We start from the raw sequence: 15,672 nt of genomic DNA, 5'->3' as shown, positions 1-15,672 counted from the left end.
TTATTTGAAAATGAATTATTTTTTTAAAAATAAATAGAGGAATAATTGAAATTAAACTATTATGAGCAAAGGCTTATTCAAGTACAAACATGTTTTTTAAAGGGATTTGAGTAGATTTCCATCTTGAACCCCGTTCACTTTTCTTATTAAAGTTGCAATATAGTAATGATCCTTCTGTCCTCATATCGCGGATTCAATACCGTAGCCTGCTAAAAAATCTTTAGTATTAGTGGACTCCCCAGATATATTTTTCATTTATTATTTACTTATACAATAAGTGATAAATTCAAAAATAATTCTATACCAAAATTATCTGACAATCAACAAATTAAGCTAGTTCATAATTTTTCTAGAGACATGTATGCATTTGTAGGACTTATCAAATTTATTGGATTAGCAATAATTAAGGTGTTTAGAGATGGAAATAACAAATACAGCCTGTATAAAATAACATAAAACTAGTTTTGAAAAAACAGATAGCTGCCCACAATTTTTGTTCTAAAATTATGAACAAATTACAGCTCCAGGAGCTAAACCGTTCAATATTGTAACTTTCAGCGGTTACCAGTTCATTGGCGCTGTTTCTTCATCGTTATCTAGTCAAAATCTCATTTTTTGTATTTCTGGCACTTCCAGCCTTTTCCATTACCATGGCTCAATATCTGTTTTATAGAAAAATTGTGAGATGCAGTGTGGTCCATTTCATGTTTTATTAATGTGGCTGGAACAATTGCCCATGTCCATTTTTAGTTGTTCCTGGTTTTGTATGTAACGTTGTCTGTCATCGATTAAACTTTCAGCTGGCCATTATTGTTTCTAAAAATCCTCAGTTTTAATTTTTCAGATTCATTTTTCTGCATTAGGAATTTAGACAAAACTTGAGTTTATTTTGTTAGTGCTCCTTGCATACTTCAAGTGTACCTTAGCAGAGTTACCATTATAATTAAAAAAATAAATAGGATGTAGTAGTTAACTAGTAAAATAGAAAAATCCAGTCTTTCAACTTTCCTGTTTATATGACGTATTTAGTTAGAGATGTTTTGGGGTCTGTAAAGTCAACTGCTCAACATTTTGCGGCGCGGTCTGTGTACCTTCCATTCCGCCTTACAAGTTTTGGGGTTGGAAGAAACTAGCGGAGAGTGAATGACGCTGTGCATCGACCGCCCCTGACGTCAGCTCATCTCATTACCCTCTCCCTTCCCTCCTTCTATTAATACGCACTGTTTTTCCTGCCGGTGCCATCTCCCTTTGTGCCCAACCGAACGGGAGGAGGGAAAGCGACGGACCCACGAACCGAGTTGCGCCGTTCCCGCCGCCAGATGACGACGGAAAGCAGAGGATGTTAAGAAAGTTCATTGAATCCTCTGAAGGTCACCGCTGTGTCTTTCCCCTTTGAACACAATTCCCCTACGCCACAATTTTCGCTCCACTTTCAATACTGAGCGCCAAAGAATTTACTTTAGTCCGTGGGGATCAACTTAGGTCTGAAGTTTAGTATTAGGCTTGTTCGTGAGAGGTGCAAAAGAAGTTTTCATTTATCATAACATACTTCTATGAATTGTTGATAATTTTATTTTTTATGTATTTAACTTTTCGATGATTACCATTACTTGTACTTAAATCATGATAAGCATTACATTTTAATTATTAAATGCAAGTTTTATTCCTGTAAAATTTATAACGTAGATTACACAATTATTTTCTTTTAATTCATATTTTTAAAATTAAATTATATAAATAAATACGATTTTCATAATCTACAAACAAATACATCGTTTCTTGTTACTAAATTATTTTCTTATGATTTTTTACAGAATTATTTAACTCAAATAGGGAAATAATTATGTTTAAATATTTGACATATTATTTTTAAAAAATCATATATTTTTTAATCGTATTAAACCATTTGTTATTAAATTCTTGAAGGATTCTTTTATTCAGTGAAATAAAGAGTAATATTTCTATTAAAATAACTTCAAACCGTTTTTAATTATTTTTTTTAAATTGGGAGATAAAAGTTGTTTTATATAATAAATATTTCTTCGTTTAAGAGCCAGTTGTAAAAAAACAAATAATAATAATTATAAATTAAAAAGAACTGCTTGTTAACTATTTACTGTTAATTTTGTTTAAGAAAGACAGACAAATTTTTAAATAGTATGAAAAATCTGTATATCAATCTAGAATGTTTATTTTCCAAGTTCGGAATTTAGATAGGCAGGACAGATGATTTTACTGTATAAAAAATTACGGTTAAGAATAAATTTTATGATTTTTAGGCCTAGAAATAGTTACATAATTTATTTAAATATCTTTCTTTATTAGTCTATGGTTTCTATTTAAACAATTTCCTAGAGAGGTAATTGCAAATACATATTATTTTAACCATACTTTCCAGGTTATTCTTCATTTCTCACCAATAATTACTTTAAAAACGTCCTATCGCAATTGTAAATTGATAAAACTAATATAATTGTTAAATCATATTAAAAACTATTGTGACATTGATTACTACTTTAAAATATTTATCTTAATATTATCCAATTTGGATATGAACAATCATTAGTGGTGACATTATGTTATTAGAACATTTAAACAGTTGCTTATTTAGCAATAATTCACTGCCTTCAGTGCTAATGCTCTTGCCAATTAACGCTAATATGAAGTTAAACATTTTCAGGCAACAATCTGTGGGAAAGACTGGCTTGGAGACACTGCGGGCCCTCGCTGCGAATCCCAAGAATGCTCTCAACCTCTTGGACAACTTCTTGGCATCTTCCTATTCGAAAGGTATGTACAACATTGTTCTTACCAAATTTAATCCAATAAAATGGTATATGACACAGTACGATTGGGATAACAGTTTATGAGTGAACGTTCAAGTAATAACCACTCACCGTTGGCTATAAAATTTTATTAGTAAATGCCTCCCAATGCTCTTGCGTCAATGGAAATAGATCGTTAATTATACTTTTTATTAGTTATCGGCAAGCAATAAAATTAATTGCTAATCTTATTGACGCTTGTTGTCATCCTTATGATTATTGGCACCTGTTGTCCTATTAACCCATAAATAGTGGTTAATATTTTCTGGGATATTGATCGGTTTAGGATCAAATGTTGAATTAAAAGTCTGGAAATAAAAATAAATAAATATTGCTTTTCAATATATTAGAATTATATAGTTAACAAGAATTTTAAATACTTGTGTTCCATTATCCTGAGATTTTTTTTTATATATACATAATAGCTTAGTTGAGATCGAAAAGACCTTATTTCACCACAATTGCTAAAATAAAATTAAGTACCTGTTTCATAATAAAGTACAAACTAATACTATTTGTGGTATACTGGAACTATTTGTGGCATACACATGGATAATACTATTTGGGTTGTAAATTTAACTTAACACAATTACACTGACTTGTATAATAGTAACTTGTACTTAGGTACTTTTCAACTCCTGTAATATCACTAATAGTCGAAATAAATAAGTATTAGTGTTATCACGTGGACTTATGGACAAATACTATTAGCTTTAATTATGAAACAGAGCCCAGGTATCTGTTATCACTTTTTAATGAAATCCTAATATTAGGCGCCGTTGACTAATGAATAATTCATTAATTATTTAATGACTTATCATTTATAAACATATATCTTTTCGTTTATCTTAAGTTTGTATTGATTCGGATTCTTATACGTATTTATTTAAGAATCATAGACATAAAAAAGTGTAAGATTAGTTTAGTGTATTTTTTCCAATTATAATATTGCGTATATCCTAATATGGTTGATTTAGTGAAAAACATAAAAAGGTCGATAGGTCTTGTTAGTACCAAATTAGTTACTTCCGTTTATATATTTTATTTTTGTAACACTTTAATTTTATCAGCTCTAATGGGGATTCATATTGTTAGGCATTTTTAAATTATTTTGTTAATTATTGAAATAATGAATATAGGCTATTCATCTTAAATATCTTCGTAGTTAAAAGTTCGTTTGAGTCAACGAAATAAGAAATAAATAGAAAAGTTTCAAGGGATAAAAAAAAATTATTTATGATTCCGGCGAGTATACATATATTTTCTCTAAAGTTAACACAGTTATATTGATTACGTAAAATTATTAGCGTCATTTCCTACAATATTGTAAAGAATTTGTATTTAAAAATACATGTTAACATTTTAGATTTTAAAAAAGCCAACAGATGCGATATTTCAACCACTTACAGTCTATCTTAAATAGTTTTCAAATTGATAAATGAATTGTTAACTTTTCGTTCCGTTTGCACACTCTTTTATATTATTTTGATGTTGTGTTGGATGGGAGAACGGAGAAATTATATTGTTCGAATCATCATTAATGTGGTCATTTTTCTTTTCATAATCCATGGGATTGTTTTACGCTTTACATGATGAATTGTGACGCATATAAATTCGTTAGGTTGAAGTAAATTTAAGTTCTTTAGTTTTTTTTTTTTAATTATTTACTTTAGCTTTTACTGATAAATATCGTTTTCCTGTTTTTCTTTCTCAAGAAAAGTGTTTACGTGGTGAGGTTGTTGCTAGGACATAAGCCCGCCCTTGAAAGAAGAAAGAACTAGCTACACCTTGTGGACCGTTGGTAGCAACTGGTGCTGTGCCACAATATGGTGGCCCCACAGACAGTTGGTCGTAGCAGCTGCTCCATAGCATCTGCCTCATGGCTACCGTTCCTCCATTCCTTCATTACCTTCCTCTCTTCCTTTAGTTCATATTTTTTTTCTTTACTTGAATTATTGATAAAGCTTAAAAAGAATATTAGAATGTTTATAAGAATATAACTGTACAAGAAAAAAATAAGTCAATTGAAATTCAAATCTCATTTGATTTGAAACTACAATATAAATCTTTGTTATTTCATTAATAAATTTTGCAATTATATTATTTTAGTCCATATGTTGTTTGATGGATGATAAACATTGTATTCAAATTCATAAGCGCATAAATTCAGTAATTGTTGACAAAATTAGTAATACATCTCACTATTTCCTTAACAATCATATAATGTGTTAGATGTTATTTCATTCCATAAATATGCATGGATAAACTCGTGAATAAATTAAATTATCATGTTTTTGTTTCTCTCTCAATTTAATTTTGTACGTAAATTAAAATACAAAAGTAACGTGGTATAATAAAATTGAATATTAGTTTCCTCATATCTCTAAAACTTTGGAAGGAACGTCCATTGCCTTGGAAAAAGGCAAAGAAATATTTTTTGAAGTGTTACCGTAATAGCAAACTATATAAAGTAGTATTTTTCAACTTTTTAGATAAATCTTACGCTTGTTACTTTCCTTAAATAAGCCGTTTGAAGTATAAACTTGTAAAGAACCTCGCTTAACCGGCAGGAAAAAGGAGAAGTTTAAAAAAATTATTCAGGGAATATATTAAAATAACTGATATTGTTTCTAATCACTTAAAAACTGAAAACTAAAATTGAGTATGACATTTTTATTATTAAATTTGTCTAATTTATTTATCTTTGTCAAATATCTCGTATACGTTTTATATTACTTTTCAGTTTTGCATTGCGTTTTAATTGTTATCTAATTTATTAGGTAAATTATTATTAAAATTTTGTTCTTTATACACCGGAATATAAAGATTTCCTTGATGTGTGATTAAATATTGCAGCAATTTCTTGAAACTTTGACTCTTGATTTCAAAGTGTGGTGTGACACGTGATGCGTTGACAATTCAAATTGGAGTATATTGCTACTCATGAATTTTAATATTATATATTAAATTGCAGTAATTTCATTATTATATTTTCATTCATAGCCATTGAGCGAATGTAGTAAAGTTGTTCCGTGCGAGATTACATACGTTGCCAAGTATTTTAAGTACATGCAATGAGGCTGCTTTGTTGCGTAGTCTCGTTTCGTCACATCGTGATCTTATGAGTCATCGCTTCGTTTCTGTTCTGTATCATTGAGCAAATTATATTCATCAATGTTTCAAAATTGTTTAACATAGTTAAGGCAATTTAAAAAAAAAAACTTTTTTTTTTCAATAGAACATAATGTTAATAATTTATTTCTAATTATCAAAAATTATCTCTTTGTTCTTCGAGAAAAAGTTATAAAAAATTGAAGTAAACAATACTTTCAACATTCTATGCCGCTAAGGTTCTTTCTTCTCTTCGATCAACCGTTAAACCTAAGAGTGCGCGTTATAAGAAGTGCTAACACTTTAAATTAGGTTGCTGAAAAAATTAAAAAACAAAAAAAAAATACATCAGGGTTATCGGGAAATATCAGAAAATCTCAAATTTTTTATCTACAACCTATAAAACAGTGGGAAAAATTATTACTACAGCAAACCTTATTTTCCGAACGAGGAGAAAATGGTTGGGGATGCGGTCAAAATGAAACACAAATAACTGGTGTAACTTATTTATTTTTGTCAACGTTTCTTATTTTCCCTTTTTGTTCTAATTTAACAGAAATAATTAAAGTATTTCAATTTTAAAACATCATTTTTTTTTTATTTTATGCTTTTACTCCTCTATAGTTGTATAAACACTTACAATTTACTGTACTGTAACTGGTCTAAACAAAACATTGTAAAAGAATAAGATTTCATATATTAGGACTGCCTTCCACGTAATAACGCTGAATGAAGAGGTTGAGGTTTTTAGGTCAGTTAACCAAGCCTTCGGCAGTAAACTTCGACACTATAATTACTCTCGCCTACCTGACGTTTAAGTATCGACAGTAAAATTCCACCTTCAACAGTTCATCAGGTATTACACCGACAATTACGTTGAAATCTACTAAGTTCTTCGTGAATGGATTTCAGCAACTATATTTTGAAATTATTTTTCATTGTAATATCATCTAACATATTTTGTCAAAAGCATTTAATAATGTTGGCCTACGGTTATTAATATCAAGTGTACCATGACGTATTACAATAAAATCGTGTTTGCTAAACAATTGAGTTTTATTAAAACTGTTTTGGTTGAGACCGAATGATCATAATATGAGTATTAATTTTTTTGCACGTCTGATAGTATACAATAAGCCGGTATATCCTTTATGGGTTAGTACCGCATATTGTGGTAAGTGCAATAGATCCCATTTCAAAAATTATGTCCTTCATAAATAAATCATCGTATGTCAAAAAAATCTAAATGATGTTACAAAAGCAACTGCAGTATTATTCTATAGTTTCCGTAAATGTATTCAAGCACATAAAAAGATATGTGTAATGTTAAGACGTTTTTTATTTCATTGGTACGTTTATGCCTTACAAATACATTTGAAAATATTAGTTTTGTCTAAAACTAGCCTGTCAACTAAGGGAAACTTCGATTATAACTCTCATGACTCCTCCAAAACTGTTAACGATAGACCCTAGCATTGCAGACCGTTGGAGGGGAGTACAATGAGCCATTAGTGAAGGGTGAGTCACTCACCCCCCAATAAATTGTAAATCGGCTTCTCTTTGAGCCGTGTCATATATTTGTGGGTGTAGGGGGCCAAAAATGTTGAAATTTCAGTTCAATATACGTTTATAGGTTCCTACCATATATTTACTTTTGTAATTATTCCTATACTTCCTACACGATTTTATTTACTTGTGTTGATTAAAACTAATTTCCGTTCATTACGAATTCCGTCATTATCTGTATTTATTAATATTTGGGACAATATTCTTCGAAAATGTTAGAGCCCTGTAATGTTTTCTCGTTTTTAAAAATCGTTTTGGTGAGTGACATTTTGTGTTGTATTGTCATAACAATGATTTTATTAACGATTTTCTTCAAAGAAACGAACAGAGATCAGTAAAAGTAAAATTGGTTATCGCATCGGCTGCTGATAACACGATATTTTTAGAATGGACATGTATAATCAGGTATGTGGATCCCAGAGCAGAACATGAATGGTGTTAGTATTTGAGTGATGAGTTGAACGAACGTAGGTTGCCCCTTCAAAAAAGTTTCTCCCCCACCTTTTATTACCCCTGGGTCCAGAGCAGCTGCTGCCGAGACGACTCCGGAAGTGCCCTGAAGAAGGTATTAACTGGCGAAAGAAAAGACGGGAGGAAGCAGATGCGGAGGAAGTAAGGGCACACGCCCCTTGCCGCTATATTTACCACTTCCGCTGTCACCTTCCTCCCTACCTTAATCTAGTCTTTCTCTTCTAGTTATCTTCACCAGTTATGTCTTTAGTCTTGTCGGTTCTCTACCCAATAGTATCTAATCAGTATCTAACTCTGCCTTCTAAATATCTTATATGATTCCTCTATTACGCCGCCGTTTCTACCCAAACATGTTGGCGTCTGCAGCAGTACAGTGTTGTCTACTTGTTAATCTGTTAAAGGAGTTTGACTAACCCAACAAAAACGTGTTATGTTGGTCTTAAACCTGTGAAACGCTTTAGAAATAAAAATAATGGGAATAATAAGTAAAGTTTAACTTCCAGTTAAACAGTTTTAGTTAGTGGTCGCCTCGTTTTGGTATTGTATTGTCGCATGGCCCTAAGATCTCGTTAGTTTTTTTCACATTGCTGTTAAGAGAACTCGTTTCGAAGGAGATATTTTTGCACAAGGTCTTTGGGTTTAGCTAAGTGGGTAAGTCCTTAAAATAAGGCTTCGGTGGGTTGAATTTACACTAGTAAGGTAATCTCTAGCTATTAATGGCTGAGAAACCATCGGTAGGACGCGTTACGGATTTTTTTTTTCAGTTCAACTTAGCTGTCTTAAGAAACGCTTCAATAAATTACACACCTCTCTATTTATAATTTTAAATGAATTTAAGTTTGTATTGAATATTTTAAAGGAAGTAAATGCGAACCGGAATAGCGGCGCAATGTTGTAAAGGCTGTCTTTCCCTGGGTGGCGAAGGATCCGGAATGAATCAGTCACTATAAATGTTCCATTTCATTTGTCGGTTGAAAGCGGCGTCATAGAGCCGACGCAATACCCTATGGCGTCACGTTTCCTATCATGCCGGCACTTCCTACTCTATTTCGCAGTGGCTACTTAACCAATGCCAGCTGCTGAATTTGTTTTACCGTTTATAGTTTTAGTGTTCATTTTCTAGCATGGCTTCCAAAGGTCTAATTTATTTCTGGCCTGCATGATTCATTCATTTCTTTCTATATTTGGGATATCATGTCAAAAACATCGCATCATTGCTTAGAATTTCTTGAGAATCAATACCTGATACATATAAGATTTTAAATGGCTGTTAAACGGTGAAAATGAAATAAAAGTTATACATTTATGAAACATTTATATTGTAATCATATATGTAAGAATACCGAAGGTTGAATTTAGGCCCAGTATATTATTTAATCCATTCTCAATGTGGTTTTATCATTATCCTAATTTACACTTTCTTGTCCTAATTTGTTCTTAAACATTACTAAACTCTTGCGGGGCTCAAGTTTCCTTCCTTGAGCTACCCTTTTGCCTCCTTTATTGGTTTTCCCAACTTAAAAACTAACCTAACTGACTTAAGTTTTTTTTTTTTGCATTATAGTTCTCAATTAGTCGTAAGTTAATTAATAACTTATGGTTTTCCATCATAATTGTCCTCGGATATTTGTGTAGTAGAATATGTAAAGTGGTCAGTTGGTTTGTCATAGATGTTTCAAGAGGTGTCAGCTTAAATCTGCGTTTTATTATATGGGCTTAATATGTTTATTTAGTGTCAGTGCTTTGCCTTGTAGTATCAACTTACTTGTTCTTAGTAGGTTAAATCACTTGTCTTTTTTGATGAGCAATTATTGAAGTCTATTTCTTGGAAATTTGATTTTTCTTTGTTAGTAAGCATTTTCTATATTGATGTCATTTACTAATCTATAGTCTTGGTCCTGAGTTATCCATTGTTCTAAACTCATGTCAATTGGAGTAAAATAAAATTAAGTATTCATTTAATGATTCAATGGTACCGTACCCCCGTGACCTCTTCGTCTTCAGTCTATTGATAGAATCCAACCCGGCGATGATGCAGCTCTCATGATGAATTACCTTCAGTTAGGTGCAGTCACCTGGGTGATTCACCATGGACCGGTGCAGCTGTGAATGGACCAGATCAAGAAGGCACTGGAGGATTAGGGTTCACTATCCTCGGCCTCCCAAATCGTATAAGACAGGTGTAGGCGTCCCGTCGCCCTGGTTACTCATCTCACTGTTATCCGCCGCTCGGTGACGTCACTTCCCCATTACGTAACGTCACTTCTCCCCTCCCTTCCGACTACGGCTGCGCCCACCATCCTCTCTGACATCATGTCACTAGGAGTGGCAAAGCTTATTTCAAGCCATTCATTTTTTTTTTTTTTTTTTTTTCAATTTGAAGTATTGAATTACTGTTGGTGGACGTTAAATTAGAATATACCTAAGTTTCAGTTCTTCACATCGTGAATAAAAGAGTACCTTGTGTTCATTCAAATTTTAAAGTTACTATCCACGTTCGTAATTATTGCATTTGTTGTAAGTTGTTTACAAATTTCATGTTGAACCGTTAGATTACGTTGTTTAACTCTTGTCACACTACTTACTTTTATTTGTTATTGCATTTTGATGTAACCGATATTCTTGTTATTGGTGTGTTCTCACTTTTTCAATGTTTAATGTTATCTTAAATAAGTCCTGCTAGGAAATTACTGAACTAAGTTGTGTTTTTTAATATAAATTATAAGTTCACGCCAAAAATAAAATAAAATTCTTTGTATGTCGATAAATTCATGTAGGTAACTATCATTACCTGGAATGTCATATTTTATCCTTTCTAGGTAATGTACTATTTGTTTCCTTCGGAAGAATTGAATTTGAATTGTTTGTGAGGTGTTAAGGTCCAACATTGGTAATATATTTGAGGTAGAAATTATGAAGCTATCCGGAGAAGAACTAAATAAAAACTATCGGTAGAAGGGAAGGGAGGAGGGGAGAGTCGGCCATGTTGTTTACACATTCCTGACCGAACGCCATCTTCCCTGCCGGCCCCTCTCCCGCGGCCCACAGCATAAACAACGGGACTTATTGTAGTATATCTTGCTCTTCCTGCCTTCTTTCCTCGCTCAACTGTTCCCAGCTCCAATTTTGTCAAGTCTTAGTCTTCTTAGCTTAGTGGTAGTATCGATTCTTGTACGCGAAGAGCTTTTGTAAATCTTAGTGTATATGTACTACCCAGTCAGGATGTTAAACTGCCGTTGTGTGTGATAATACGGTTGTGTTTCAAGTTATGTTCTTGATTTGTTAAGTGAAACAACGGCGAATGAATGCAATATCATTAAGAAGTAACACATACTACATTATCTAGTCATCTTTCAGTGTGACGCAGTTATCAGGTTAGTAACCTCCACCAGACTCTGTACTCAAGTTACAGAATTTTCTCGTTTCGGATTAACGAAAGTTCTTATACAGTGAGTTATGCTTTTATAGGTAATGTGTTAGTTGTAAGTTGTGAAAAGAGATAGTGTGTTGAACTTGAACTGGGAGGGGCGTTAGTATTGATCGCTACCCCACTCCGGAGGCACCACCATTCACCGGCCCCCACTCTCCGGCTCCGTACTACGTACACACCCCCTCCCTTAGTTCTCATTCTTATTATTTATATTAATATTACGTTTATTAATATGTGTAACTGTTTGTCGCTTTCGGAATTGTTTAGATTCGCAATGATCTTTAATTCCCTGTAGTATCAATTCTATATAATTCGTGGAGGTCCATCAACTACCTATTGAAATTCCTCACCAAATGATTTTGGATTGTTAGGTATCAAAAGCTAGATTAAAATACTTATGTCTGTTATTCAGATGTTATGGTTTGTAATATTTTAGTTTTATGCAGTGTTGACAATTTTCACTATTTTTGCCTTTTGCCATAACCTTTTATTATTATTTATAGTTTTCTTCAATGTCTTTTTGTGCATTTTTTAAGAATAATTTCATCTTTTGTTTACAGATGACCGAATTAGGTGTGAGGTGATAGAATATGTGCCACCTTTGGCATTGTATTTGTCTGGTGAAGGAAGCAATGGTGATCTGCGCTCTCTCATCAGTACTCATCTCTTTCCGACTGTCATCAGAGCCTTGTCGGATGAAAATTCCCAGGTGAGCATACTTATATAGATTTTTTTTAATTTATTAAATTTTTAATAACTTTTTTCTATACATATTTAGTAAGTATGGAAAATAAGGTTTGCTGCATCTCTACTGTAAGGATTAATATTTTAATCTCTTTAAAATATTCCTTGCCTGGGAATCATTGTGAACGAAGTCCAAAATCCATCTTAATGAGAAAACATCATTTTGAATGTTTAAAAGACTATAAACTAAATCAAACAACTTCCTTTGTAATTTTTTCCTCTTTTTTTTAATTTTTACCATCTTTATTTGATAATATTAGGTGTCCCTTCGAAAATGGTGTAACGCCTCCTGCCTTAAAAGAAACATTAATTTTTCTCTTAATTCATGTTTTATGCCATCTTCCACTTACACAGTGTTAAAGTAAACTTTCACCTCTTCTACATGTAAAAGAACACGTTGTATGTGTATTTAGGTAGTATAAATTTAAAGATTGATTTATAGTAGTGTTGTTACGATGATTATTAGTTTATTATATTGTTAGTCTATTTTATCTAATTTTTCTGGTTTTTAACGTTAGTTCTTCCCTTAATGTTATTAGATTTATACATAAAGGGAAAAAAATGCTACTATTTCCATTATTAAATGCCAAATTTGTGTTCAAGGGTTTTTAGAATTGTAAATAAGGACCATCTTCCACAATTTTTATTATACTCTGTATATATACTTATTTACAGATTCCCATAATGTTTATTATTATTGTTTTTATTTCTAACTTATAATAAAAATTCTTGTTGCAATTTTAATTAGTATTATATAAATATTACTGTTTTGTTCTGCCCTTTCAGGTAGTGAAGATGGGCGAGACAGCTTTGCTGTCACTTCTTGAGCATTGTCTCATATCATCAAATTATATCGAACACAAAGTGTGGCCTATTATTTTATCGCGTATTACTCACAGGAGGAATGTCGAAGCAACAATTGGGGTAATCACTGTGAGTTTATTATTAGGTAGTTTAGCAATTTCAAAACACTCATAATATATGTAATTGTCTATAATCTGGTAGGAGACAAATTTTAAGTTAACATTTTGTTTTTATCTTTAATAACTTACAAGGAAATGAGTTAAAACAACTTTCAATAACTTATTTTAAATTTTTGTTTGCTTCTTTGGTGAAAATATATTTTTTGTTTCTAACTAATTTACACTGGGAGTTGCCTGCGTGAAAGACATGGGTAGTGAGATGTGTATTACGTCTCACTACCTTGTCTTTCATGTAGTCTTCTCCTGCATGGCTTACAAATTTGGTTGCTGTATTCTTGTTGTGTAGTCTCCTATGTACACAATGAAACTAACCTGGGGTCGGTGGCATCAAAGCCGGTTTGTCATAAGTTATTTATCACCTATCACAGCCAGCTTTGATGAGCACTGACCTTCTAGGAGATTTTCTTCACGGAAGTTCATCAATGGTCATCAATGTTTTTTTCGGGATGGTGAGGTCGTCAAAGTGGTTGTGCAATGCTTTTAATGACATATCACAGCCACTTTGATGAGCTTCAACACCCTGTTGCCATCATCACTTCAGTCAGCATCATCATCAATTTAAATTTAATGTTTACATTTATCTTTGTAAATTGACTTAAAATTGTTTTAAGATCGATGTTTGTAAGTTTTTAATTGTATCTGCTCTGTAAATTTTGTATTTAAAATTATTACGAGGTGTAGTATGTTCATCAGTAATCAGGACAGTGTTCAACTTAGTTCTTTTACTGAATCATTAAGATAGCTAGTAATGTTTTGTTTGTTTAGAAAGATTATTTACTTCACAGTATTAATTGTATTATTTTTATGTATGATTCTACAATGCTTGACCTATAATAACTTAATTGAGTTTACTTTTTTCTGTAATTACTTAATTTTACTTTAATATGATAACAATGATTTTGTAATTTACACTGTGAAGACTGAATATGACAAAAACATTTATTCAATAATTATGTTTGTGAATTTTTTTTTTATGTGATATTCTCTGTAAATCTTAATTTTACTGAAAATTGTTCAATGATATGTGCATAGTTTAAAATTATTATCTGTTTTCAGGTTATATGATCTTATTGACCTGACCAGTCAAAATGGTTGTGAAATGTTTTATTTCATATCACAGCCATTTTTGACGAGTCAGGTCTTAAGGTGTTTCAGCAATACTACAATTTTCCTATTTTTATTTATTTTTTTATGTTTTCATTATATAGACTTTTTTTTGGTTACAGCGTCTCACAAAGTGGCTGTCGTATGTTGTTTAATCTCCTCATATCACAGCCAGCTTTGATGAGCGGTGTGGTCAAGTTATCCGGCTATACAATTTAGAAGGACTAGCTCAAGAAAAGAATGCTGAGTGCAGAGGATTGCTGACGTTCGTCAAAGTGTCTGTGCTTATGTCATTTTGTATCATATCACAGCCAGCTTTGATGAGCGTTGGTGTCTTTTAGTCTCCTCCTTCAGTTTTGTATAAAATCTTAGTATTTTTTTTTGTTCAACAATTTGTTTCTTGTTTATAATTGAATTTCTTTGGTTTGTTATTAATGTTTGTGAACCATTATTTCATTTGTATTTCAATCAACTTTGGGGCAGTTCATGCACAATTTTTTAAAATATTTTATTTAATCAGCATAGATTCTCTAATTCTTATTTAAATTCCACTCTTATAATTGAGGTTCCTTTTAATAGTTAATTTGAGAGATTTTAGTACCTTTACTCCAATTAACTTCCTCTATGTTGGTTAGAAGTTATATTTTATTCATTTTTAAAGTATTGCTTGCAAAATAGCATTTTCAATTAATTAAAGTACACATGCATATTTTTAGATTTTCAATAACTTATCTTAATATGTTATATTTTACTAAAGTCCCATTTTGAAATTCTATTGAACTGTGGAAAATAATCAAATTAGGTTACTTTTTTTATTAACTAGCATCAAATTATATAATTACATAATTCTTGTTAATTTATGATCTCAGTTTTGTATAAAGTATAATTTTAACCCTTTCTAATTTTTATGACAAGCCATCCATGTAGTCTTAGAATATTTAGTTCAAAGAATAGAAATTGTGTCTTATGTAGTCTTTTGGAGTAATAATTAATTACTATAGTTTAGACTATATTATATTCTGTATTATTTTATGATTTTTTAAAATTGTTAATAGTTGTCTCAACTGTTCAATATAAAATTTATGAGTAATATATATTTTTAGTAAATTTTCCTTTTATGTTACTTCAGGTGATAAGCAAAATGGCGCCTTGGATTGGGTCAGACCTAAGCGAACGATTAGTTGTTCCTGTTCTGGAAGAAATGTCTCAAGAATCAGAGCTTGGGATAAGGCGAGTTTGTGCGTCGTTGTACAGGGACCTATGTTCAGTTGTATCCACTGAAGTTTCAGAATCTAGGCTGGTACGTCATTGTTGGGAATTCTCAAATCATACAATTTTTTAATCTATTATATTGTTTAATGATACATTTAATTGTCTGAATACTTATACTTATTTCATTTCATAGCTATTTGTGAATTATAAATCACATTCTCTGAAA

The 15,672-nt window shown here is 31.6% G+C and overlaps 1 protein-coding gene across 7 annotated transcripts in view; it reads left to right on the top strand.

Annotated features, from left to right (window-relative positions):
* LOC106680185 (serine/threonine-protein phosphatase 4 regulatory subunit 1) overlaps nt 1-15,672 on the top strand; it is a 258,369-nt gene that overhangs the window by 234,505 nt on the left and 8,192 nt on the right. For 3 of the 7 annotated variants that reach the window (XM_014419711.3, XM_014419712.3, XM_014419708.1), the window contains 4 exons: nt 2,681-2,790; nt 11,964-12,112; nt 12,934-13,080; nt 15,364-15,534. In XM_014419711.3, coding sequence (XP_014275197.1) covers nt 2,681-2,790; nt 11,964-12,112; nt 12,934-13,080; nt 15,364-15,534 — 577 coding nt within the window. Of the gene's footprint in view, nt 1-2,680; nt 2,791-11,012; nt 11,348-11,640; nt 11,775-11,963; nt 12,113-12,933; nt 13,081-15,363; nt 15,535-15,672 lie in introns of those variants that run through there. The other 4 variants (XM_014419710.1, XM_067045754.1, XM_014419713.3 and 1 more) reach the window with 3 other exon arrangements.

The sequence above is a fragment of the Halyomorpha halys genome, unplaced genomic scaffold, assembly GCF_000696795.3.
Source record: "Halyomorpha halys isolate HHAL.00 unplaced genomic scaffold, Hhal_1.1 Scaffold249.1, whole genome shotgun sequence".
Lineage (NCBI taxonomy): Eukaryota > Metazoa > Arthropoda > Insecta > Hemiptera > Pentatomidae > Halyomorpha > Halyomorpha halys.
The sequence above is the reverse complement of the archived record's forward strand: the minus strand, read 5'-3'. Positions and strand labels throughout refer to the sequence as shown.